This window comes from Gopherus flavomarginatus, chromosome 7, assembly GCF_025201925.1.
Source record: "Gopherus flavomarginatus isolate rGopFla2 chromosome 7, rGopFla2.mat.asm, whole genome shotgun sequence".
NCBI lineage: Eukaryota > Metazoa > Chordata > Testudines > Testudinidae > Gopherus > Gopherus flavomarginatus.
The window spans coordinates 105,997,940-106,009,964 of NC_066623.1; the positions used below are offsets into that span (position 1 = coordinate 105,997,940).

Below are 12,025 nucleotides of genomic sequence, written 5' to 3' on the forward strand. Positions count from 1 at the left end.
GTAAATAAGTTATTTTAGGCTGAGGCAGAGACCCCTAAAGAAACATGCCATTTTTTTAGGGAGTAATCATGGATGAAAGTGCTGTAGTAACTATTACCTGCATTACTAGCACTTGTGTCAGGTATATGTAGCAGGGTTGAAATAAGCATAAGCAATATCTTATGAAAACCATGAAATAAGGCTCAGTGCTATTGGTATGTAGGATATTGTAAACCTCAAACAAGATTCTGGCCACAAAGTGCTTGCATTGTAAATGAGAATAAGGTATTCAGCACTCCAGTCTAAACAGTTATATAGGATTGCTCTATGCTGTATGTTTTTTGCATTTCACTGGTAGAGGTAATGACTCTTGTGGCGTGGTCTTGAGTTTGTAAATCACTTTGGATTCTTTGGGATAAAAGGGGTTATAAAAATGTAACTCTGTGACTCTTTATAAAAAAAAAAAAAAAGAAAAAAGTGGGGGGGCTGGGAGGGGGGCTTATTTCTGATAATTCCTTGGTAGCATCAGTGACGTAACTCCATGGCTTGCATGCAAGCTAGCTGGCTGTCAGGTTACTCATGGATTCTGACCTCCCTACGTTAGTTGCTATTGTAGGTGAAGAGAATTGAAGCATTTGAGGAGGAAACATATGCATGGACTTTGCAAGGAAATATGGCAAGAGGGAGGGAGAGAAGACTAAAATCTGACTGACTGTTAATGTGGCAGTCTCTGCTCTATAAAGAATATGAAATGAATTTGTTCATCTGTATGTGCCTTCATTTTCTAGGGGGATCTTGATTAAATCAGAAAGAAGTCTAACAGAAATGTGTGTACTACTTGGAGAATTTGTTTTAGTAGAAGGGGAGAATGCAGATCAACCTTTTGTGGCAAAACTCCTGAAACTATATGAAGATGGTAAGAGCAAGTATTTTCATTATAATAGTTCCAATGTGCCTTCTATCTGGGGATCTAGCCACTGTTCAAATGCTAACTAAACTTCTTCACCACTGTGAAATAGGTATTACATCTATTTTATTTATAGATGAAGGTTGGATGAGGGATATTGAGGCAGAGAGAAGCTAAATGACTTGCCCAAAGCTACATTGTAAGTCAGTGCCAGAACACAACTCAGGACCTATGTCATTTAAAACAAAAACACCATTGTTTCAATTGACAGCTTTCCAGAATTATTCGTGGTTAAATGTTAGCTGATCTCTCTCCCCTCACCCCAGCATAGATACAATAAAACATTCCAATATAACTCAGGATTGCACATCTTGTTACATATCATAATTCAACGACAAATTTAGGTGGAAATAACATTTCTCAGGATTAAGTTCGTAACTGATGAAATATATGTATTTGTGGTCATTTAGACAATGAGTGAGGATATAGAAATAACCTCTTCATCTATAATGTGACCTGGTATTGATCACATATTAAGACAGTTTTGTGGAGGTAAGACTTTCATAATCTTTCTGTTATATTTTTTAAGTACTTTTGTATAGTAATTGAGAGGAAGGATGATCTTGGAGTTAAGACACTGGGCTGGGACTTCGGCAATTTGGATTCAATTCCTATCTCTGCCAGACTCCCTGTGTGATCTTGTGCAAGTTAATTTATTTCTATGTGCCTAAATTTTCAGTCTGTAAAATGAGGATAATAATACTTTTTCTCCCTCTGTGTCTGGCCTACTTAGATTACATGCTTAGAAATAGAAAGCTCTTTCTTACTATGTGTATGACAGTGCCTGACACAATCTGGCTTTAATCTCAGTTAGAGCCTTTTGGCCTGCTATCCTACAAATAATGAATAATAATGCTGTAACTAAAACTAGTGTTTTGAATGCTGACTCAATTTTTCCCTGTTTCCCTCTGTTGTAGGCTCTCAAGAAAAGCATGCAGTTGTTCAGTGGTTCTCTCGTATTACAGAGCTACCACTCAATAAACGGAAACTGCTGCAAAGAGAGGTTTCTCCCCAGGAGATATTTCTGGATAAAGCTCCTGGATATGACACTGACATAAATGTGGAGACCATCATTAAAAACGTGAAGGTATGTACTCAGGGCATGCTCTGCATACAGGAAAGGAGGAGGTGGAAGAACTTTAGAAAGCCTAAAGCAAGGGTGGAAACACTTATTTTCCCCCATGAAACCTATTTGAATTCTTAATGCAGCTCTGTAGGGATGTTGGGCATCATTAATACTTATACTCCTGGGGGAATTCTGTGCATCTGCGGACGCACAAAATTCCTCTGTCCCACATAATTTTATATTTCCCCACAAAAAGTGCATTTTGCCTAAGAAGTGCTGCCTTTTGACTACCAGAAACCAGTGTGGTGCAAGAACAGCTAGCTGTGTTTATGCAGCTGGCTATTCTGGTGCCACAGCGGCCTCTGGTGGGAAAAAGGCAGAACTGCAGCACTTGGGGCAGAATGTATTTTCTGGGGGAGGGATGGGTAGAGGAATTCGATGTCCAGTGCTGCAGAATTCCCCCGGGAGCAGAAGTTAATCACAGCACCCTGCCCACAGAGCCAGTTTAGAACAGTGGGGTGGGGGGGAGCACAGGGATGCTGGGGGGGACACAGACTGGGATATAGCCTCAGGAGCTAGTGGGATGACAGCGTTGAGCATTGGGGAGGGGTGAGGGCTGAAGAGACCCATGGGGATTGGAGAGGAGGGGGCAGATGTGCCTGACTGAATGGAGTGGCTTGGATCAGCCAGGGTCTGCGTGGGGGGGTGGGGGGGTGGATTCTCAGCTCCCTAAGAATCTCTTCCCCTACCTCCCGCCACCTCCCCCAAAAGGAAAAAACACTTTCACCCACTCCACTCAACATCCTCCACTCCTAAGCTCCTTCCATCTCCCTCAGCTCCTCCGTAACCCCTGACTCGCCCAAGCCTATGCATTGCTTCTGACAAGTGCAGGAAATACAGTTCTGTATTGTAGTTTAAGTAAATTACTCAACATTCTGTATTAATATGCCTAGTAAGGAATCTGTCCCAAAAAACAAATTCCCAGAATCTTTTTTTGGTCTGTATTGTTACAGACATATTTGTTGACCGATATTTTGAAATAAAGTACCAAAACAATTGAAACTGGCATGATTATATTATGTTGTTTGACAAATAAAATATGCAGAATTTTCAAATATTGTGTGCAGAATTTTTTTTTTTTTTTTTTTTTTGGGTGCAGAATTCCCCCAGGAGTAGAATACTTAATATAGTCTAACAACAGTGTCCTCTATAATCCTTCTTCACAGGTGTACCAATAGCACAGTCATGGGATAAAATGTTAAGATACATGACTATGAAAAATAACAAAGTACTAAGTAAATAGCAGCTACTAAAGGGTGACTTGATATTTTTCTCCATTTATAGGTGATACCTTTGGCCCCCGAGGAGGCAGTGCCTGTTAGGTCAAATGGAAAACAGATATTCTTTGTAAAGGAATCTTGGGATGGGAAATGCTTTAAGCCTCTGTCCCCTGGCTTATTGTCTGAGCTGAAAGAAGCTGAGAAAAATAAAAAGGTTGGCAGCCCAAGCCCTTTAACTGACTGCCAGGTGTTTCCTTCAGACTTCATTTGCTCCTTGAAAGCAGAGACTGACAGAGTCACTCGGAGTACTGTGAAAACCAAGAACATTCAGATGGAAATAGAATCAAGACACTCTGCTTCCAAGTCTTCCCTGTCTAAGGAGAGACATTCCCAAAGGGTGGCAAATGGCATTAACACCCCAGGAGCAAGGAAGAAGTTACAGCTAAACAGTATGTACACAGCAATACTTTTGGTTTTGCTAATACGTTTACTACTATTTGCCAAATTAATAGCAGAATTGCTGGACCTGGAGACTGAAGTCTTATGTTTATCCATAGTACAGCATAGGCAGCTCTCTGAGTAACTCCTGTGGGCCTGGCCTTCCTCTAGCTGCTGTGATCTCACTGGTAGGTCTTTTCATTTGGGAACGTGGTAAATGGGGCTTATAGGGAGTACAGACTTTCAACAAGTGGGTTCTTGTTTTGGATAGTAGCAGCATCGAGAGCAAGAATCCCATCTCTACCTGCTTCACAGTTGATCCAACCACTGTATATGTCATAAGGAACGAATATAAGAAGCTGAACAGGTTGGGACCAGCACACTGAGGATGGCTACTCCTTCCTGTGCAGTTGACTATTGATCCTCTTCCTCTTAGTAGCTGGCCTTTGAGCTGAGGTGTATTGGAGATCTTTATTACTGTCTGTCATGACAGATTTGCTGAGTAAATACTGCTGGGAGCTTTGCACTGAAGGAGGTTATCATTGGGGAAAGGATATCACATAAAGAAGAAAAAAAATAATCCGAAGAGAGTCTGGTTTTCTAGTAGATGTAACCTGTGCGAATGCAATATGGCTCTTTGTCCTCTTTTAGTTTCTAGACCATGTGCAGTGGTTGAAGACTGCTTACCACCTCTAAGTTAATGGACCTGAATCTTTAACTCAAGCAGTAGAGGTTTGTTTTCTTGGATACAGAGACCCTGGCATGTGACCTCAGCCACGGAGGCCTTGGCTACACTGGCACTTTACAGCGCTGCAACTTTCTCGCTCAGGGGTGTGAAAAAACACACCCCTGAGTGCAGCAAGTTACAGTGCTGCAAAACGCCAGTGTGAGCACAGCTTCCAGCGCTGTAAGGTAATCCCCATGGGGAGGTGGAGTACTCGCAGCGCTAGGAGAGCTCTCTCGCAGCGCTAGGAGAGCTCTCTCGCAGCGCTAGGAGAGCTCTCTCGCAGCGCTAGGAGAGCTCTCTCGCAGCGCTAGGAGAGCTCTCTCGCAGCGCTAGGAGAGCTCTCTCGCAGCGCTGCCGCTGCAGCCACACTCGCACTTCAAAGCACTGCCGCGGGAGTGCTCCCGTGGCAGTGCTGTACAGCTGCAAGTGTAGCCATACCCTTAGATATGATTAACACAATTGGCGGGCCACTCTCAGAGGTCGAATTGAAGGAGGAAGTAGTAATAGCACACTCCCCTACTCCACTCTCGCCCTCAGCCCCAACCACCGGGGACAGTACTCATACATTGGGGAGATCTTTGGAATGATTGTTCCTCTTCTTTGATCAGTGAAATAGTAAACATTGACACTTAAACTAGCCTCTTTAGGCTTCAGAATTAATGCCCCACAGAGGTGCAAACTTTATTTATCTTGCATGTTGCTGCTATTTCAGGTAGTCCAAAGACTCAGCCGTTGCATTCCGTTCATGTAATAATAGTTAAATTTGCAACAATAGGGGCTAGAGATGTAATCTGTGTTTTAAATAAAAGATGATGTATTGCAGCACAGAATGCATGTGTGAGGGAAAAGTGCTGGTTTGCCAAGCCCAATTTGAGCCATGTGCTTTAATGGGATGTCGCCTGGGGAGTCCATTTAATAATAAATTTCAGTGACTGCTGCTCATTTAGGAAGTATTAGCAAAAATTTCTCTTAAGTGGAGAAGGATTAGCCAGTGCTGAAGTTAGTGTGGTGGTCCATTGTGGGATTCTATGTTTGTGTCTCAATGATTCTACATCAAATGTGCTCAGTTTACAAGCAAAACTTATTTCCAACTGGCAGTCCTGGAAACTGTCTGGGATCTGAGTCAAACTGGGTTCTTTCCTTCTCTCATATCATTACCAATGATAAAAGTTCTGTAGGCCACCTTTTGTCCTTAGTAATGTCCTTGTGCATTCTCTGGAGTCTTGCATACACTTGCAGAAGTTCAAATACTTGGAATCTTTGTAAACAGTTTTATAACTTTAATAAACGTTTATAAGCAGTTTTGTTTGCACAGGAAGGAATTAAATTCAGCTCCCTACTCTCTCAGCTCTGTTGGCTATGCATGGATAACAAATAAGCAGCATTAAAAACATTTTAATTACTGTAGCAAATAGGATGTCTCAGTTCATGTGTGGGGCAGCAAATCTGCTAACTAAGAAGGTGCAATTTTCATGTCACTTTTCAAGAGCAAAAGAGTGCTTTGGCTCAGGAATTTATGTAGGTTTGGATGGAATTATAAAGCTGTAGTTGCTTTTTAATACAGAAGTTGCAAAACAAAAAAAAGTGCAGAGAAAATTGCTTGGTCTGGTAAGCATAGTATTTTTGTTTTAATGACCTTTGTAAATTAGGGCCATTATTTAAAGGGGATGATAAACTGTCTGTAGGAGTACTAAGAGATAGATCCCTTTTAATTTCAAAGGTACTGGTTTGAGGTTGCTGTAAATCATTCAATGCTCCTGCGATGTTGGTGATTGTAAAATATGTACATCACCTGTCAAATGGGAGTGTGGGGCAATGGATCAACCAGCACATACATATTGTTGGTAATGTCCCTGCTCTGATGTCTCTTCTGTTATGAAGAGTAGAGTAGGTACTTCAGTAGACACCGAGGGCCAGATTATTCCAGTCTACTGGTTAAGCATACATTTAGGTGGCTACTTTGCATTATGGCCTGGCTAGATAAGAGACTGTTTAGCTATGTATGTGTGCAATCAAGAATACACATAAATCTAGATGTTCACATGCAAACTAGCGCTAAGATGAGCTTATAGTTGGGAGAGGGGGAATTTGGGGCTTGAAAATTCAGACCCTAAATCTGTGTTCCATCTCATAAAGGAAACATTTTTCCAATTAAATAGTTCAATTATTCATCCTCCATCATGTAACCCTAAACAGCAGTTAGATTATATGCCATGAGTGGCTTGGTAGCTAAGTTTTAACCAAATCAGTCATTTTAAAACTTGACCTTTTATCATTTTGTTTGGTTTTTAGGTCCTTCGAAATCTAGAAACAAACTCACAGGATGCGATGTTTTAGAACTCTTGGGTGATGACTGTGATGCTTTGGAACCATCAGCTACCAAGAGAAAGGTGACATTCACTAAGATTTTGGGCTCACCTCCAAAAATATCTCGCACCAGTGGTGAGTCAGACTCACCACTGGCTATCAGGGGAGACTGGTCTAAGCTAGCTGAAACAGTAAGGATAGCTCCCTACAGAAGGGGCCAAGATTCCAGCCCAAAAGCCAAGAATCTTGATGGGAAAGACGATGACACATGGTAAGTGGCAGCATTGTTCTAATGCATCTTTGACTGGTGCCCCTCTTCTTTGTCTCTTGTTTCCCCTTTTTTTAAATAAATCATTTTCTTGAAGCAATATAGTATCAAAGACCCTGCAGGAAAGAGCAGGTGCTTCCTGCAAAGATGTCACTGGTTAATAGTAGATGTTCACTTCACTTTCTTTTACAGCAAATTGGGGGAATGCAAAAAAGCACACAGTGAGAGATGAAATATTGGATATGAGTGGTGGTAACTCAGTGTTCAGTGCACTTGCACAAATATTTATTTTCAACCTAACACTTTTAATATTGGGATTTTGGGAAGACTTTTTAGCTTTCATTTTCTTTTCAAAATTGGTTGCTATTTCCTCTATCTGCTTGGAGTAGTGGGGAAAGCTCTACCATATTTTATTTTGCTCCCATTATTCCCTGCCCTCCTACTCAATTTTTATTTTAAAAAAATCCAACTTTGAACAATTTTCTGATCATAAGAGAGTACTGACAAAGTCTGTGAAATCCCAAAATATGCTCAAATGCTTTGCCTGCTACGGACGTAGAAAAGCTTTAATAATTACAAGAGATTCCATGGACCTGGGTTATGGAGGTGCTTCCAAAGCGAAGGGTACATGGAGGGGGAGGAATGTAAAGGGTTTGGAAAATGGGGTTGCGGGCTACACAGGTCAAGATGTTAGAGTGAGAAATGTAGGGGTCCAGGGCAGATATGATGGGAATGCAGAAAGGGGAGGTGGTCTAGTCATGTTGACCTTTACAAGTTTATACACTGTCATCAGAGACAAAAGCCTCTTCCTCTCCTCATGAATTTCCCTTCACTTGATGCATATACACCACACAGCTCTAATATCACCCCATATGTGTAAGCTACACATGTATATAGATCTGCTCAAAGGTAGCCAAGCTATATTGGGCCTCATAAAATTTGTTATATGAGTCCTTCTCCAGACTTTGTGCTAATCTAGTCATGTTTGTGGCAAATTTAAAAAAAAAAGGAAATTGCCACACAAAAATCTTAATTAAAATTGCTCAGTATATTTTCTATCAGCATAATCACTAAAAATCACAACAAGCAGGAAAAAATGCAGGCCTTCTTTATATTGTACATCATAAAAAAGGGACACATTTTTCTTTACATGTCCTCTTTAAAGAAGTGTTAATATGGAACAAACATTTGATGGAACTGTGATCTAAAGTCTCTTGGTCACACAGCATTGGTGTGCTGTTAAATGTTTGCAGTGTTATACACTCAGAGTCTGCAATGTAGTGGAATTAAGAAATCTAAAAGAATAGAGGTATCTGCAATGAATTAAAGCAAGCGATTCACCTCAATATGGCCCATCATCTAATGGGCAAGTTGTATTTGTAATGCTATAGGTAGATGTCCCTTTTTTCATCAGGCATTTGAACGGTAGAAATGAAGAGGAGGAAACTGAGGAGAGAGCCAGAAAATCCAGAAAAACAACCAAACGAGCAGCTGCTTCTAAGAGCAATTCTAAAAGCGACACAAAGTAAATCCTGATATTCAAATGATGTTCACATGTCTTATGTTCACTTATTCCAAGAGTGATTTTCGGGTCACTTGACATAAAGACTAGATACAAATAGCCTTGTTCTTTCTCTAGTTTAGCTGAAGAGCAAGAGCTGATGACCAGGAGTCCAGTGGTGATCCCACGTTCTCACAGGAAATGTGTGCAGAAGACTACTGCTCTCATTGCAGAGCAACTCCAGTAAGTTTTCTCTATTGCGTCTTAGTCAGATTGCCATTGGTGGCTTGCAGCCCTGGGCATTCACCGAGTCTAATGTTGAAATGCAAGTCAAGTGAATCTCATTCATGCAAGGAAATACTTTGTGTGATTGCTAGGCAAATTGTTTGCAAGAAAACAATCCAAAATCCTTCTAGTGTATTTGCAAATTAAAGCAAATACTTTCTTCCTTTAATTAAAGTAAAGTGAAAGGTAGAAAAATTGTTTGTATCCATTACTGTTGTTCTATGATGTATTAAGACAGACTTGTTTTTTCCCAAAAATGCTTTCTGCATCTTGTTTTACTTGATAATTGGGATTTGATGTGTCCACTCTTCTTGCTGGTGGATTCTTGGAGAGGTGAGGTGAAATGGTAACATCACCAATGGCTGAAGCCTGAGTGACAGTTTTTCTAGTTCTCATCTGAGTAGGAGAGGGGTCTTGAGTCCTATCTATGGTGCAACTTTTAGTTTAGTTTGTAACCTGGTAGTTCTTCTTCGAGTGATTGCTCATATCCATTCCAATTAGGTGTGTGCGTGCTTTGTGCATGTTCGTCGGAAGATTTTTACCCTAGCAACACTTGGTGGGTCGGCTGGGCGCCCCCTGGAGTGGCGCCGCCATGGTGCCAGATATATACCCCTGCCAACCCAACCGCCCCTCAGTTCCTTCTTACCGCCCGTGTCGGTCGTTGGAACAGTGGAGCGCAGCTTAGCTGATCTCCACCTCCCTAGCTTCTCGTAGTTCTTTCATCGTTCTTGTGTATATAGTTCAATTTTCTATATTTCTACTTAGTTTTATTAGTTCTTTAACGTAATTATTGTATACAGTTAAGAGGGGTTGGGGATTAGCCCTTTCCCCTCACCCGGTGCCGGGGTCCATGCCCGGTTCACCGGGTTTCAAACCGTGCTCGGCTTGTTGCAAGCCGATGCCGACAGGAGATCCTCACGACTCCTGCCTTAAGTGCCTTGGGGAATCCCACCTCACTGACAAGTGCCGCATCTGCAAGGCCTTCAAGCCACGGACAGAAAAAGAGCGGGACTTTCGTCTCAAACAGCTCCTGATGGAGGCAGCCCTTACTCCTCCGCCCTCGGCACCAAGTGCTGGACAGTCTGCACCGGGGAGAAGTGCATCTTCAGCACCGGAGCGCACCGGCAACGCGAAGGCCCCTGGGCACCAACTGTTGCTGGCCCAGAAGCCTGCCCGGCACCGCTCTCTTTCCCCGCGGGTCAAGAGGCACAAGACTCCTGCGACTCTCGTGCCTACGTCGCAGTCAGAGCACCCGCCTAAGTCGGACTGCCCAGCACCGACAACTGCTGCCGCACCGACAACTTCAGCGCCGTTGATTCTGGCCTTGCAAGAGCCGTCGAATCCAGTGCCTGACAGCTCCCCGGCACGCGCCGTGGTTGAGCTTATTGTTCCCTCCACGCCGGAGACATTCTCTATGGCAAGGGAGCTGATTGCCCTGATGGAGCCTGCACTGCCTCAACCCCTGGCACCACCGGTGCGGGTTATCCAATCAGTAGGCAAGCCTGCCCTGCTGAGACCATCCTCAGTCGGCACCGCTTAAAGGTACCCGTCACAATCGAGGTCCCGCCGGCGTTCTCGGTCCCGTCACTGATCCCGATACCGCTCTCCATCTCGGCACCGATCCAGCTCCCGGCACCGTTCACTGCACCGCATCTCTCGCAGCCGCTCTCGACATAGAGCTTCGAGGTCCCAGTCGACCTCCTGGCACCGCTCTGGTCACAGGTCCCGGTCTCATTCCCGGTACCGGTATGGCGCCCAGTACCGTTCTCCGGTGCTGCGTGGAGACGGATCAACCAGACACAGAGACCCTTCCCAAGTGGTTTCAGCTCCTCCGTGGCCGTCTCGCCATACATCAGTATCATCACACGCGGACAGTGCCTCCTACGCACATGACCGTGATTCGGATACACACAGCCAAGTCTTCCAAGAGACCCACGACCCAGACCAGGGACCTCATCGGTGGTCCTTCTGGACACCTTGGGCATATCACCAAGCCCAAGGTGGACCCACAGTGACATCACGATCCGTTCCATTGGAACATCGGGTGCCGGAGGCCACTGTCAGTTGCCCCCCTCCTGCAGGTACGGAGGAAGCTTCCATCCATGCACCGGACCCTCAGGTCCCACAGGTCCCTGATGTCCCCCATGATCAGGAGACCATACAGGACCCACTCATCTCGGGCCTTCCGTCTTCCTCTTCCCCGAATGAAGCGGTAGCGGGGACATCCTCATCAGGCCCGCCTCCAATTGACCTCAGGGCACACCAGGACCTCCTGAGGTGCGTCGTCCTGAATATAAACCTGCAAGTGGAGGAGGTTCCAGAGATTGAGGACCCCGTGGTAGATATATTGTCGGCGGATGCACCAACTCGAATGGCCTTACCGTTCATTCGATCGATTCAAGCTAAGGCAGATACCATCTGGCAATCGCCGGCATCTATTGCGCCCACGGCCAGAGGAGTGGAACGGAAGTACATGGTGCCCTCTAAGGGGTACAAGTACTTATACGTGCACCCTGCTCACTGGTCGTACAGTCCGTAAATGAACGGGAGCACCATGGCCAGCAAGCCCCTACCCCAAAATCTAAGGAGGCTAGGTGCATGGATTTGTTGGGCCGTAAAATCTACTCCGCAGGGGGCCTCCAACTCAGGGTTGCGAACCAGCAAGCTCTACTTAGCAGGTATAATTACAACACCTGGGAGGCAGTAGGGAAATTCACAGAGCTGGTCTCGCAAGACTCCCGCCAAGAATTTATGGCACTATTGGAGGAAGGAAAGAAGGTGGCGAGAACTTCTCTCCAGGCCTTGCTGGATGCTGCCGATTCGGCAGCCAAAACCGTGGCCTCTGGAATCGCCATGAGGCGTATATCATGGCTTCAGGTGTCAGGCCTGCCACCTGAACTTCAGCATACTATCCAAGACTTGCCATTCGATGGCCAGGGTCTAGTCTCCGAGAAGGCAGACCCTAGGCTACAGAATCTGAAAGATAATCGTGTGATTATGCGTTCGCTCGGGATGCATACACCACAGACTCAACGAAGATCCTTCCGCACCCAACCTCAACGTCCTTACCCCCGCCTAGACCAAGACAGGACTTTGGCAGAAGGCGAGGTCAAGGCAACCGCAGACGACAGTCTGGACCTCAAAGGGGTCAGAATAACGGTCCCTCCAAGCCAACGACGGGATCCAAACTGAACTTTTGAAGGTGCG

The 12,025-nt window shown here is 44.5% G+C and overlaps 1 protein-coding gene across 5 annotated transcripts in view; it reads left to right on the top strand.

Annotated features, from left to right (window-relative positions):
- The window catches only part of ORC1 (origin recognition complex subunit 1), a 49,371-nt gene that overhangs the window by 11,260 nt on the left and 26,086 nt on the right, over positions 1 to 12,025 (top strand). For 4 of the 5 annotated variants that reach the window (XM_050963682.1, XM_050963683.1, XM_050963684.1 and 1 more), the window contains 6 exons: positions 768 to 895; positions 1,864 to 2,033; positions 3,357 to 3,741; positions 6,750 to 7,035; positions 8,447 to 8,557; positions 8,672 to 8,776. In XM_050963682.1, coding sequence (XP_050819639.1) covers positions 768 to 895; positions 1,864 to 2,033; positions 3,357 to 3,741; positions 6,750 to 7,035; positions 8,447 to 8,557; positions 8,672 to 8,776 — 1,185 coding nt within the window. The remainder of the gene's footprint in view (positions 1 to 767; positions 896 to 1,863; positions 2,034 to 3,356; positions 3,742 to 6,749; positions 7,036 to 8,446; positions 8,558 to 8,671; positions 8,777 to 12,025) is intronic. The other variant, XM_050963686.1, reaches the window with a different exon arrangement.